The 15436-nt window shown below is 45.6% G+C and overlaps 1 protein-coding gene across 15 annotated transcripts in view; it reads left to right on the top strand.

The window, feature by feature from the left end:
* Nucleotides 1–15436, top strand: part of LOC109908976 (DNA-binding protein SATB1) — a 58455-nt gene that overhangs the window by 27015 nt on the left and 16004 nt on the right. For 3 of the 15 annotated variants that reach the window (XM_031790144.1, XM_031790182.1, XM_031790192.1), the window contains exons 6-11: nt 2530–2641; nt 5104–5181; nt 7303–7796; nt 9535–9747; nt 11689–11760; nt 12191–12421. In XM_031790144.1, the coding sequence (XP_031646004.1) occupies nt 2530–2641; nt 5104–5181; nt 7303–7796; nt 9535–9747; nt 11689–11760; nt 12191–12421 (1200 nt within the window). Of the gene's footprint in view, nt 1–2529; nt 2642–5103; nt 5182–7302; nt 7797–9534; nt 9763–11685; nt 11761–12190; nt 12422–15436 lie in introns of all 15 variants that reach the window. The other 12 variants (XM_031790116.1, XM_031790151.1, XM_031790122.1 and 9 more) reach the window with 6 other exon arrangements.

The following is a 15436-nucleotide window of genomic DNA, read 5'->3' as shown; positions in this document are numbered from 1 at the left end:
GAAGAGACTCCAACTCCAAGAGAGGGGAGGGGGGGCTGAGAGAAAAGAGACTGTGTTCACCACTGTGGCCATTGTTATTGTTCCCAGTGGAATATCATTTGACTGCGCTCAGATGGAGTTCCACTGTAATGCCCCCCGTAGAGGAAAAGTAGATGAGGTCTCACTAAAAAGTTTGACTCCCGTCCACCCCAGGCTCCTCTGAAACTACGGCAACAAAAGAGGCCCCCCTCGCCACTCTGCCCCCCCTCCTTCGCCCACTGGGCGGCCCTGACAGAGCAGCTGTCCTGTTGCATAGCAGCAAAAAGCCATCAAATGCCATCTTTGTGAGCCTGGGCTCTGCTCTTAGGCTGCTAGTGGTTGAGGTAGCAGTAGGGCCTATTGGTGTGTATGTGTGCGTGTGTGTGCGCAGGCGTGCGTACATGTGTGTGTGGGGAGGGGTGGGGACGCTTAACCCAATTGGTGTGGAATTGACTGTAATTAGTTTTAGATGTTTGGGGGGGGCAAGATATTAGCCACAATCAGAGCTAAGGAAAAGGGAAAGGGTGTGTGTACGGTGTCTTAGTTAGTTTATGTGTATGTGTGTGCATATGCTTGCAGGCCATGGCAGGGTTTTACCAACGTGTCTTTTTCATGCGTTTCTCTCCCATGACGGAAAGTGGAGTAGATAGTTGGGGCAGATAACGTACCTCTGCGACTTCCCGGGGGACACTGATAAGCTCCTGTGCTGTAGATGGCTATCACTTAAAGGGCCCAGGGCAGTCAGACGGCAGCATCCTGGTGCCACACAGTACCCACCATTACCTGTAGATGGCTATCACTTAAAGGGCCCAGGGCAGTCAGACGGCAGCATCCTGGTGCCACACAGTACCCACCACTACCTGTAGATGGCTATCACTTAAAGGGCCCAGGGCAGTCAGACGGCAGCATCCTGGTGCCACACAGTACCCACCATTACCTGTAGATGGCTATCACTTAAAGGGCCCAGGGCAGTCAGACGGCAGCATCCTGGTGCCACACAGTACCCACCACTACCTGTAGATGGCTATCACTTAAAGGGCCCAGGGCAACCAGACGGCAGCATCCTGGTGCCACACAGTACCCACCACTACCTGTAGATGGCTGCTGGCTGGCAGAGGCTTCGTGGGCGCGAGGTGGCGGTGGTTATCTGCATGGCTTGGCAAATGTGTGTACCGAGTCTGTGCCTGCGTGTGTGTGTACCTGCCTGTGTGTGTGTGTGCCCCAGTGAGAGGGCGTGATGTATGGAGGGAGATGCCTGATTAATGAGGACCGTTTATTAGAACATCTGTGTCAAAGATGGAGGAACACAGGCAGTGTGTCTTGGGTGGGCCCTGCTATAGCTGGCTCTGCCTCGCCCAGATAATGTAAATGCAACATGCTACGCCCACGGAATAGCTCCCATTATGCCACAATACGGACTATACTGTACTCACCAAAATAGTGCATTCATATGGACTGAGTTCAGCTGATATATTGTACTGTATGTGCCATTTTCTGTTAACACTATTGAAGATACCAATCCTCAATTGTCAGATCCTCAATAACTCATCCTCAATGATCATTCTGCAATTCACCGGGCTTGTAATGTATGCTGGTTGTGTAGTGATGTTGAGGTCAGGAGTTCAGCATCAGGTCCATAGTGATCCACAGCAGCAGACTCAATCCTCCCTCGTCTTCCATCTCCGGTGAGGAGGAGTGGGAGATGTGGTTGCGGCTCGGCTGCCAGCGCCGTGTGTTGTTCACTGAAGTGCTGTTGTGCCAGAAGGTTTCTCTCCCGTCCCCAAGTGCTCATATTAAAGATATGATAAAGATGGCATACCTGTAATTTGAAAACAGATGGTTTCATCTTTTGAATATTTATAACAATCAAAACAATTTCTCCTGCTATTCACCCGCAGGCCAGGAAGGTGTTAAAACATTTAATGAAAAGAAGACGGTGCCTTGTTTGCGAGGGATGCGTTCGGGAAATAAATAAGGAAGAGTAGAGTCAATTGTGGAGAAGGCGAGAGGGCACAGATATAAAGCTTTATGTCTCTTGAAGATGTTTTTGAACATATTGTGGAGAGCCAGAGAAAAAAAGAAAATATTCATCTGTTTACATTGCCTGATTTCCAGATGCTAACTTTTAATAGTCTGTTTGTTATTTTACTTTTTGAAAGCAAATTGCTCTTTACCGTAGTACTGCACCCTGATATCAACAAGGCTGCTAATTCAGTGAAGCCCTCCCAGAAAGGTTCTCTCAAACTCTGTGGCATTTGCTATAAAGGGACACACCTCTTATATTTCATTTTGATTTGTTTTACATTTGGAAAGACAAGACCAAGATTTGTGCATGACTGATAAAAAATGGTCTTTGCTAGATTATTGTTGTTTGTGCACCGAAATGTTTTGTTCATTTTGACAAGAAAACACAGTATTAGTGCACGTCATACCAGCGTTAATATATGCCCTCATGGTGCACATTGCAGATCCTGAAGGTTTTCTCTCTCTTTACCAATCTCTCTCTTTCAGAGTATGATCTCCTCCATTGTGAACAGCACTTACTATGCAAATGTGTCGGCGGCGAAGTGTCAGGAATTTGGGCGCTGGTATAAACATTTCAAGAAGACAAAAGATATGATGGGTAAGCAAAATGTTACACTAACACTGTCTTATCAGACCCCCCAATCACCATTCCAATACGTCTGCCCCATGTTCCCCCCCTCTTCCTGGTACATTAAACACATTTTAATCACATCATCTAATGATGGCTCTTCTCAGATATTTCCCTGTACACTGCTCAGGTGCACAATGTTTTCACCGTTTTTCCTGAATCCATTCAGAGTAATCTATTATTGCTTATCAGATGTAGTTTAGTATTCAGTAATGGCTGTCAAATCACAGACTAAATTGAGGTCCGCGACCTTTGTTTATGAATACTGTTTCAGTTACCTACAAATGACATAGGGATGATTTTCCTGGCTATCATCTGGTTTGAAGTCTATCTGTTTTGCCTTGTCAAAGTAGAACAAGGCTGGCTTTGTATTTTAGATAACTCAGTTAGTCCTCCTTGTCCCTGTTTGGAAATTAGGTCACATAATTCAGATACTGTCTATTTGATGTGTTTTGGTCATGAAATACTATACCAGTCATATTAATAGAGTTTAATATACAGCCATTTAGAGTATTGGTTTCAACCTACTGTGTAGAAATCCACCTTCCTATACAAGCTAGTGCTCATGTTGATTACATTCAAGATCAGTGGTGGTCGGTGCTGTTTAAGATTAAGGAGGACGATTTATTTTTTATGAGTATGGCCTTATTTCTATTACATCATATTAGACGACTGTCATTCATATTCCATTCACCCAGCTCAATGTAACATCGATAGGTTTAGGCTACTAGTAATCAAGATGAAAGACAGTGACACATTCAATACCTTCTTGCACACTCTTGCTTGCATCTAGCTGATTTAGGGTGTTATCATTAGTCCAAACAGTTCCAAACGAGAGTTTCTATTGGACAAATTCAGGTAGATTTGTTGCCGTTTTGTTCCATTTGCTTCCGTTTAAGAAACGTTTTTTCAACAGAATCGGCGGAATGAATATACCCCTGATTATCCGCGCACACAGTTCACTTTCATAGCAGCCACATACAAACAGCATCATCACTTTGCTCGTTGTATAATTCCTTCTCGAATATACGCGCTCCCCTCCTCTCACCTTTTCCCTTCGCTTGTGGACTTCAGTGCACAACACATCAGCTGTCTGTGACCAGGCCTAAAAAAACTTTCCAAGCCAAACCTTCATACCAGAACCGTTAACTGCTACACACAGCCTACATTGTTGTCACCATATTAGCTAACGTCATAGTCAACATAGCTACTAGAATTAACACATTAGTAAACCTGCTACAATCACGCAGTACAGTGTACAGCAAGCAGTTTAGCAGTTACACTGGCTGACCTCTCTGTTTGAGCCAGGTGTTTGAGTAGGCTAAATTAGCTAACTGCATTAGCTAGCTAAGTAAGTTAAAGTGAAAGTGAAAAAAAATACAACAAAATATAGCTAGCTATCTCTCTCTGCTGCTTCTCTTACATTTTTGAAGAAATTAATTTGTTCAAATTTGTTAAACTGTTGTCTTTCTCTCGCTTTGAGTAAACTACTCACCACATTTTATGCACTGCAGTGCTAGCTAGCTGTAGCTTATGCTTTCAGTACTAGATCCTTTGATTTCTGATCCTATGATTGGGTGGACAACATGTCAGTTAATGCTGCAAGAGCTCTGATAGGTACATTCTCTGGAAGTCGTCATAATTACTGTGTAAGTCTATGGAAGGGGGTGAGAACCATGAGCCTCCTAAGTTTCGTATTTAAGTCAATGTACCCAGAGGAGGGAGGAAGCTTGCTGTCCTCCAGCTACACCATGGTGCTACCCTACAGAGTGCTGTTGAGGCTACTGTAGACCTTCATTACAAAACAGTGTATTTTAATCAGGTATTTGGTGATGTGAATATATTAAGTATAGCTTTATCTAAAAAGGAGAACTTTTGAAATGTTTCACTAATTTAATGTTTATGAAATTCACTGAGTAGGGTGATCCTCCCCTTCCTCCTCTGAGGAATCGCCGCTGGTCAAGATATAAGACCAGAATGTTTTCATGGTTTTGCCTGTGGACACTGTTCTGATCATGGACACGTAACACCACTGGCCCCCTACCCATCCTCTTGTGTACATACACACATTTTACGTAGCATTCTTTATGGTTTATGGAAGAGTACATAAAGAATGTAGGATCTCAAGTAGCAGTCCTGTGTGTATTTAGAATGGGATATTTATGTGTACATGGGATATGAGGTGAAGCATAGTGGGTATCAACTCTATGGCATCTCTTATGTCCACATTAACCCTTTCTTCCCCTGGTCATGTATCATGTAGATGGTATGGGGTGTTAACCCTCTCTTTCTCTCTCTTCACCTGTGCACTGTGTGTCTTGTCCTCTGTGTGTGTGTGTGTGTGTGTGTGTGTGTGTGTGTGTGTGTGTGTGTGTGTGTGTGTGTGTGTGTTTGTGTGTGTGTTTGCCCATCTTGCCCACACATCTGTGCAGGCATGCGCCAACCCTCGCAGCTGGAGGGCTACCTGGGGACGTGTGTCCTCCACGACAGCCCGCGTGCCAACACACTAGGTACGTCACAAGGCTAAACACATACCGTCTGTGGGCACACACACTGCACTGTGTCCCTACCCAGTCCCTGCAAAAGCTGGCACCCCACAGGTGACTGTTTGTCGCCCACAGCAACACTCTCAACCTTAATATTCATGAAAGGATGCCTACTATGCGTGCCCGTTGAGTGGCAGCAATGGCATAGAGGGCACTGTTAAAAGGGAGTGTGTTCGTCTCTCCTTTGTGCTTCAGTGCCACTAACATACACTTAGTCTACCACATGGGCAGTGTAGTTATATTGCCTTACATCGAGACACTGTCTGTAATTGAAAATGCGTCTGGTTAAACACATTGAAGGGCCCTGATCGACAGTCTCTGCTGTCAGAGTCTGCTTCTATGGGACCCAGCAAAGTGGTCTCTACTCTGTTGAAGTGTGAGAGCAGTCCCCCTATCCAGCAGGAGACAAGAGTTCCATGGGGTTTTGGACCCCCCCCCCCCCCCCCCCGCTCCCTCTCTCCCCCATCTCTCTCTCTATTCTCCATCTCTCTCTCCCTCTCTCGCTCTCTTTCTCTCTCTCCCCCTCCCTCCCTCTCTCAACCCACATCCCATTCCCATTGTGTGTTTAATCTGGGTCTGTTTTGTAGCAGGATTCCACACAAGGCCTTTTCTCCAGGGCCGGCCGTGCTTTTCTGACACCCTTTTTTTTCTTCTTTTTTTTTTCATGGAAATGTTGTGTTTGTGTGCGTTCAGTATGTGTGTGTGTGTATTTGTGAGCATGCCCCCCAGCAATGTGTGTGAGCACAGCCAGGGAATGCCGAGGATTATGGGAGAGATGTAATTATTACCACGTTTTTTTCCCCTTCTTAATAATTTGTTTAGACAAATACTGAAAAGAACGGTCTTGGACAGTTTTTGTGTTTCCTGACAGTTAAGAAAATATGCTGCTATATTTGTGATTATTATGTGGATTTTTGGAGCTCTTCCAGGCACTCAAATCTTTTATATACCGCTGAAATATTGAGTTTGTGGAAAATGTTCTCCTCCTAACACCAATTGGTGCCTCTCAGAAATATGATTTATTTGATTCAATATGATTTTAGGGTCCCATGTTGGCAGTTGCACACATCCAGGTGTAAATGGTACTATATGGATTATTTAAGAGATACTATTTTAAGTTCAGTGAATGTAAATGATTAAATCTGTATGAATTCTTTAGATAGAAAACCTCAGCAGATTCTAGCAGATCCAGTTTGACGAAACCTCACATTCACTCATAGTCACTTTGATATCCCCTTAGATTTTTTTAAATGATTATTTTCATCCACAGACTTGTAATTTAGACAGAGCTCAAAATACTCACAAGCTGCCATTATGGACTTAAATATTCCCAAAATGAGAGAGACACCATAAATAGTACATTCATTTTTCCTTAGGCCTGAACAGGCTGCCATATGGAAGAGGTCATGTCTAGGATGCTCCTTATACTGTAGAGCTCCTCTCTCTCTCTCTCTCTCTCTCTCTCTCTCTCTCTCTCTCTCTCTCTCTCTCTCTCTCATCTCTCCCCTCCTCTCACTGGGGTTATATTTAGGCCGTCCCAAAAAATGTCATATTGGCTAGCTTCCGTACCTTGTTTTATAATTAAGGACATAAAGAGCGATTCAGGGATTATCTGTCTCCCAGTATGTGCAGACATACACACACACACACAAACATACGTACACACACAGATACACACACACACTTGTTTTTATTGCTCACATGATTGGGCCATGGACGTTCTAAACTAATTTCGGGAGCTGCCAAGGCTCTGGGGGCTGCCTGCAGGTCGCACACTGAGGCCCTTTATCTGGGGCCTGAATCTAGGCTGGGGATTTTTAGACAGGCATGTGTCTGAACAGCTATGTCTTATTACAGAGACACAGGTTTGGTCAGAGGCTGTAGAGTTTTGTTGCTTAGAGATTTAGCCTGATGCACTGTTTTCAATTTCAAAGTCTGTTTTACTCATCTGAGTGGGTTGGATAGTGTGCATTGGTATATTCTTTCTGGACATTTTCTGCTGTACTCTTCAGCCAGTATTCAAAGTGTTTAAATTAACCCTCTCTCTCCTCTCCCCCTGCCTCGCCTCTCTTTCCCCTCCTCCAGCAGACATGGATGGCCTGTCCGATCACTCTCCTCCGGGCCTCAACCACAACCACAACCATCTGACCTTCTCCCAACAGCCCATCCCGGGCAACACGGCCGAGCAGCCCCCCTCCTCCCCGGTTCCACCCCTGCCCCCTCCGTCCCATGGTGGGGGCCAGAACCCCGGCCGCCCGGCTCAGCTCCCCCCCGGCCTGCACCACCCGGGCCTGGTGTCCACCCCCATTAGCCCCCAGCTGGTGAACCAGCAGCTGGTCATGGCCCAGATTCTCAACCAGCAGTATGCCGTCAACCGGCTCCTGGCACAGCAGTCGCTGTCGCAGCAGTATCTCAACCACCCGCCGGTCAACCGAAATGCCCTGACCAAGCCCCTGGAGCCCCAGGTAGCCAGCAACACTGAGGTGTCCATGGAGATATACCAGTGGGTGAGGGATGAGCTGAAGAGGGCCGGCATCTCCCAAGCCGTGTTCGCCCGCGTGGCTTTCAACAGGACCCAGGTGAGGAGGGGCAGAATTTAACACTGACTCTGGCATAAATCACACATTGATGCCAATAGGAGATTTAGGGAAAGATTGCAACATCTCAGGATAGTATTATGTGCTACCAGGACTGAAAATTCAAAAATACACAACTCTTGTCTTTCCCCAAAGTGCTCTGACACATCTGTCACAAGGACAGAATTGTTTTGAGTTGTAGTGCCTCAAAGTCAAACTCTGCATTCTTGTCGAAGGCCATCATCAAAACAGTTCATCTTATAAGCACTTACAACAACCTAGCACCACAACAACAACAATTTAAAAGCTACCGTACACCTGGCAAGCCGCAACGTCAGAGCATCAGGCGCGGTCACGGCTTGCTCTCCCTCCGCTAAGACATGTGATTTCACTTCACAGGCAGGCAGCACAGCAGGGCCCTGACAGAGATAATGTCTTAAGATGTTCTGCATATTTTGGGGGAGGTGGCAGCAAACCTCATTACTCCTCTGCCACTTTGAAGTTGTGTGCGAAACCTCTTGATAAGAATCTATTAGAATCAGTGCATACCGACGCTCTCTCCACAAAAACAGTTAAGTGGATAGCAAGCAGACAGTGGTGTTTTTGTGCAAATTGGCCCTGGTCCTTTCAGCCTTATCTCTCCGGTATGAAGAGTTAGTAATGTGCCTTTTGAGAGCCTCCTCTTGTATTACTTATTGTGCGTTATTCTTTTTCTCTTCCTGTTTCTGCCGTTCGTGTTAATAACGTGTGTGATGGTGTCTACGCAGAGCGGGGCGGACACACGGGAGCTCGCCGGTCCTTTTTTGTAGAAGCGGCCGATTGACTGGGGAGATTAATGGAAAGGGTTGATGGCCGGGCGCAATAAACATACAAGCCTGCACATACACAATTGCACACACACACACATATATTCTCGCACAATCTTCAGAATACCTGTGACATGCACTCAATGTCAGTATGAAAGCTTGTCTCCCCATTCAGAGTTGATACCTCTATCTAGTTATACATACTTGGCTCCGTCATAAAGCAAATTTATTCCATTGTTCTGTAGTGTTTCACTAAGTCACAAGCACAATGTGTTTTCTTAAACTACCATACCATTAGTTAAACAGCGGAGCCACTAGTTCTAGCTCCGGTAGTTGGTGTAATTATCAACAGAACTGACGTCAAGTTGTTTATTACAAAATCATTTTGTTTATTTCCAAATCACACACCTATTGAAGAAGAGAAGCTGAAAATGGATCACTCAGTGTGTGTGCAACGGCGGATGACAAGCCTCAGTTAAACAGTCCTGATAATACAGTGATTCCCGTAATGACAGGATTCATAGCTATTGAAAAGGAACAGCGGATACACTGATTGCTACACTGATGTTCACTGAGTCGATGTGCTGTAATAGTTACATTATCCTCTGGGTCTAGGAGAGTTTACTAGTAGAAATAGAATGTTCACAACGGACATGAAGTTCCTGTAGTGATGTCAATGTATGAGTCTTCTCAGGGCTTACAAATAGGGCATCTCTCTCTCCCTCTCCCACTCTCTCTCCCTCTCTCCCTCTTCCTCTCTCTCTCTCTCTCTCTCTCTCTCTCTCTCTCTCTCTCTCTCTCTCTCTCTCTCTCTCTCTCTCTCTCTCTCTGTCTCTCTCCCTCTCCCTCTCCCTCTCTCCCTCTCCCTCTCCCTCTCTCTCTCTCTCTCTCTCTCTCTCTCTCTCTCTCTCTCACTCTCCCACTCTTCCTCCCAGGGCCTGTTGTCTGAGATCCTGCGTAAAGAGGAGGATCCTAAGACGGCCAGCCAGTCTCTGCTGGTCAACCTGCGGGCCATGCAGAACTTCCTGCAGCTGCCCGAGGCCGAGCGAGACCGTATTTACCAGGACGAGAGGGAAAGGAGCCTGACGGCTGCCTCGGCCATGGGACCTGCGCCACTCATCAGCACCCCGCCCACCCGGCCAGTGCAGGTATGGAACGAACAGGCAAGCATGCACACAGACAGAGCAGCGTGGACACAAACACACGAACAAACGCATGTATTTTGACCTTAAGTTGTACAGCAAGTGCCACTACCCACCCCACTCTTAAAATAGGAAGCAACTCAATGACGACAAGTTCTGTGGATTAGTAAATCTCCCCCAGTCTGTCAGTCAGTCACTTCCTCATTCAACTGCCTGACCACCAGCTCTCCGCTGTCTCTCCCACAATCAAAGTCCTTTATTGGACAGGTATGTGGCAACTTTTCCACTTAAGCACATTTTGAGTGCGGTCGAGTGTGTCTGGGGCGGAGAGAGCCAGACAAAGACCTCCTCTGTTCAGCCTCAGACTAAAGACTGCCTTTTATTTGGGAGAGTGAGAATGTCCCTGTGCCACCCATTGGCCAAACAGGGAGGCCCTTTTTACTGCATGGCCAGATCGCAGTGGCCGTCCTTACAGAACTGGAAGGAAAGGGAAGAATCACACTCTGAACCAGTGCTTTTAAACTTGGAAAAGGACACTTTGCAGTTCACAGGTCTTCCTCAACAGTCAGTTGGCTGTGAAAGCTGGACATGGAAAAAGGGAGAGAGAGCCGATAGAGGGAGAGAGACAGACACAGAGAGGGAGACAGAGTGAGAGAGAAAGCGAGAGAGAGATGTCCCTCGTACAACGACACATTGACCAGACTCGACCATGTTTCTGCTGTCAGACATACCTCTGTTCAGGCCCTAATTCTGTTTACTTCAGTGTCGTCCATTTCAAACATGTGGATCAGGAGGTGCACACACCTTTCTGGATTGAATAATTGTGTTAGTCAAATTCCAGGGATTTCAGTTTGTATTCTAAAGGCATCATTTTATGGGGCAGTACAGGACACACAGACCTTGTAGTTTTGTTATAACCGGTTGATTCTAGATAGGTCACATCTAAACTTCCACCATTTACTATACCGTTTTTTACTTCTTGCTGAACATGAAACATCACTGTATTATATGATCATCAGCCCTAATATGCGTTTTTCTATTCTTCCCTTCACATATGACTGAGTCCTATCATGGTAGGACTAGCCCTGGCCTGGTCATATGCCAGACTCCCACTGACAGCTCCTAGAGAGTATTAAGTAATGCATTGGGAGATTTAGCCACATAAATCAGTCAGGGTGGCAATTGAGCAGAGACAGGGAGGCTTTTATAGGCCTCCTAAAAAATGATGCGGAGGTATGTTTCTCATGTGTGCCCATGGGTGGCTCCAGTGCCCTCACCAGTCTCTGCATGTCCAAGGCTTAGCAATTAGAGCTACTAAGGAAAATGTTGGTAGTCAGTACACACACTGACACTCCTCGCCTACTGAGTCATAAATGGTTAAAAATATGCCCAGGAATCTTAAGACATTCCAGTTTACCACAAATTTGGGGTCCATTATCTTTTCATAACCACCAAAATGGCTGTTAAATGTCTAGACATATGCGTTAAACATTTATTTTAGATTTCTACTGATTGTTTTGGGCAAGTTTGTAAACTGATAAGATTAATACTGAGTAATGAAATTATTGCCTACACGTAACAAAAATATTGAAAAAAAATACAATATTCACACAAGTTTTAAAGGATTTCCTCTGGACTTTGCATATGAATGACAACAAGCCACGGAATGATGTTGATTCAATTCCATGTGTCTCTCTGCAATCTGATTTCTGATCAGTTTAGCTTCATCAATGAGACTGCAGTGTACTAACGTTGTCATTGCACATGTAATATACTACCTTTGTGTTGATACAGCCTAACAATTTGTTGTTGTGTGTTTATATGTGTGTGTGTGTGTGTGCGTGTGTGTGTGTGTGTGTGTGTGTGTGTGTGTGTGTGTGTGTGTGTGTGGTTAAATCCCTTTTCTGAGGGTGGAACTAAACAAACATGTCTCTGTTGCCCCAGCAGCCCAGGAGAGAAGACTGTAACAACGTCAGACCTGAGGACTGGAACCCCAGAATCCCTGTGGGCATCTCTCCTGTAAGCAAACACAACAATGAACCATCTCTTTGTGACACTTTCACCCTTACTGTACTGTATCAATAACATTGTTATTCATGGTTATCGTAATAATGTATGTTGTGGCATTTTATGTAAATAGTAGCATGATTTGTTCGTATCACTTTTAGAAATTAGAATTTTAGTATTAAGTATTTACTTATAAATGTAATAGCTTATTAATAAGTAATTCAATGAATAAAAACATATTTATTAATAGTTCATCAATTGTTTATTAATGCTTGTTCATAACGTTATTATAAAGTGTTACCAATATGTTTTCTTATATATTCTTATATATGTTAAGTGAAGTTAATTAGAGAAATTATGAAATGTATGAAATAATTGAATGTGAAATTGTCTCCCATGTTTTAAACATAGTTCTCTTTCCTCCCTTTATCTACCTGGATAGATCCCCGAATCCAGAAAACCCGGCAGCATCACCTTGTTTTCCAACCCTTTTGCTGACACCCCTTACCCTGCCCAGGTGAAGGCCTCTCCGCACCCCAGCGAGTGGAACGGCAAGACGGAGAGCTGCATCCTCAACATCAACTCCTCCATCTATGACGAGATCCAGCAGGAGATGAAGAGGGCCAAGGTTTCCCAGGCTCTGTTTGCCAAGGTGGCCGCCTCCAAGAGTCAGGTACCATGTAACGGCCATGACTCTGGTTGCCATTTTTGTACACATAACATACAATTCTAGGCCAGAGACCAAAACGAGCACTATTTTGGTACAGACACACAGACCTGCAGAACAACACCACACACAATAAGTATTCTTTTCCACTGTGCCACGAAGTAGAAGAGGGCTAACTGAGAAACTGGTATCATTTCTGTGAGAAATTGGCACTCAACATTTAAACAAAATATAGAACAAAAGAATGTCTCAGGCGATATTATTGAGAACGTATGTTATTAAACTATTAGTTACAGTTCTGTGGATGTTCCAGCTTCAAATATAATGCACACATCAATATTTACAGAGCTAATATTTTCATTTCATGCCTGGACTTGTCGTGGAGACATTTTGGCTCCTTCCCAGTGTGGTTGATGAAACATTAGAAAACAAAAGAATAAAACACGATATAAAACCAGATCTGGAGACATTCACCAGTTAAGGAGCTCAAAAACTGAAGCGCCACATTGTGCAACTCTCCTCTCTTCTCCGACTGGTGATTTACCGCCATAATGACATATGTCTCCTTTATTGTGGGTTTAGCGAACAGCAGACAGTGTTTCAACACAAAACAAACCTGTTTATATTAGCTGTGTTCTGAATGACTCTCAGCTAAAGCGGAGCCTGTTATCTCGCCCAGGGAACAACCCACTCGTTGAATACCGGCTTGTGTGAGCAAAATTACCATCAGTTTAACTCTTATTAAAACTAATTAAAGAAATGCGGAGCAAGCCGTTATTATTAAAGGTTTCATATATCGGTGGAGTTGAAAATGTTTCCACAATTGTTACTTGATGAAGAAAAAGAAAATAGATTAAACAGGGGCCAAATTATCTGGAAATATCTGTGGAGGTTGTTTTTTTTCCGCTGATTGCGATGATTACAGGGCCAGATACCTTTGTTTTAGCAAATTGCAGTTTGATGCACAAACCATTGTTTTTGTTCAGGAGTTCAAAGACTTTTTGGAAGAGAGGAGAGGAGAGAAGAGGGGGAGAAAAAATATATTTTCTCAGATTATCATTTGTGAGTGAACAGGTTTCCACTGTCTTTCCCCTCTCTCTCTCTCTCTCTCTCTCTCTCTCTCTCTCTCTCTCTCTCTCTCTCTCTCTCTCTCTCTCTCTCTCTCTCTCTCTCTCTCTCTCTCTCTATCTGTCTCTCTCTCTCTCTCTATCTGTCTCTCTCTCTCTCTCTCTCTCCCTCTCTCTCTCTCTCTCCTCTCCTAAGTTTCTCTCTCGTCTCCCTGCTCCACCATTCATGGCGATGGAGGCGGAGGGTGTGAATGTGAATTGAGCAGCAGATAAGAAGTGTGCTAATTATGCCTGTGAAAGGGGGCCTGGGAGAGCACTTATCTCTGGCTCCATCTCGTAATGGGCGCTCCCCGGGCAGCTGGTGCCCCTCCCGGCCCAGGCCCACACCACCACCGGGGGCAGTAGCGGCTCCACTCCGCACCAGGCCCAGACTCAGAACCAGAGACCCAGGCCCAGGCTCTGCACTTTAGCCCAGTGGGGGTTGCTGGTGCTGGGGTTGGAGGGCGAGGGAGTGAGGAGCTGGTGGTGGATGGTGGTGAAGGAAGGGTCCATCCATTGGGATGCAGACTGGCAGGAGAAACGGGGGTTTGGGGGCGGGGGAGGCTCAGCCTCGATACGGAGGCTGGCACATGCGTGTCTGATTGGTGTGCCATGCCTCCTCTCCCCACTGCCACCCCGGCACAGTGGAGGAATTCTCGGTGGTCGCACGCTTGCATGTATGCAGCCCACCACCCTGAAAGAGCTGGCGAATGTTGGGGGGTTGGAGGACAGGAGAGCTTGGCTCAGGCAGCTATTGTGTGTGTCTGTGTGTGTGTTTGTCTCGTCTAGTCCTGCCACTGTGAAAGATAGATAGAATGAGGAGAGGAGGGGAAAGGAGGAGTGGGGAGAAGAGGGGAGGAGATCTGAGAAGGGGAGCAGGGGGCTGTGGAATGGGAGAGGGTGGGAGCAGTGGTGGTCCCCTGAGTGGGAGAGCTCTAAGCAGGAGTTTAGAGATTGGCTTACACTCCAGTGTGTGAGATTGGCTTACACTGTGTGTGTGTGTGTGTGTGTGGTGTGCATGGGTGTGTTGTGTGGGGGATGGGGTTTGGAACACAGCCATCCCGTCCCCTCTCAGGGCTCGTAACCATAGCAGACCTCTCTTTCTGCCAGTCTTTAACTGGTAGGTCTCTCTCTCATATTCACAGTAGCATTTCAATTACCTTTTTAACCTCAACATTTTGGGTGCAGTGAGTAAGTACAATTGAAAATCTCCATTCCGCTGCTGGTTGGCATCAAGTTCAGTCATGCAGCCTACAGGATATCTTGAGACTGCAGCCTATTTTGATTCATTTGTACAGCTATACATTACATTAAGATAGAATCCAGTAACCCTTCATATTTCATTTGTATCAAATTTCATTCTTATCAAATTCAAAGTAGAGCCAACATTCAGCTGTGGGAGATGTGCTGTATACTAGTTTGAGCAGGTTGTTAGAGGGTGACTATAGTATTGAGGTAGCCTTTGTTGATGATGTAGCCTATTGGTTTGAAGCCAGCCACAGGAGACAATGCCGCCAGAATCCTCAGCTAGGAGACGCCCCTTTAGTTATAGCGTTCGGAGAGATGGATGCTAGATTTTGATGAGAGCCCTTGGCACTGCTAACAAAGCTGCACCGGTAGAGGTGGTGGCTAGGTAGCTATCTGTTTTAGCTAGTGAAATGGAGGCTATCCGTATTGGCTAGGCTAACAGAGAGGGTGTTTAGCTAGCTGTATGTTGTTGGCTGCTAAAGGAGCGGAAGCTAGCGATGGGTGGCTAGCGGCGGGAGGCTAGCCGTGGGGAGCCACTGACATGGCTTTGGTGTTTAAACTGCCTGACACACATCCTGAGAGGGAGCTGTGATTGTCTGTATCAGAGTCCCTGCTGTCACACAACAAGCGATCCGGGAGCTCCTGCGCCACAGGGCTAGCTCTCATA

Source organism: Oncorhynchus kisutch, linkage group LG2 (genome assembly GCF_002021735.2).
Source record: "Oncorhynchus kisutch isolate 150728-3 linkage group LG2, Okis_V2, whole genome shotgun sequence".
NCBI lineage: Eukaryota > Metazoa > Chordata > Actinopteri > Salmoniformes > Salmonidae > Oncorhynchus > Oncorhynchus kisutch.
Note: the sequence above shows the minus strand (reverse complement) of the source record. Positions and strands in the feature narration are given on the sequence as shown.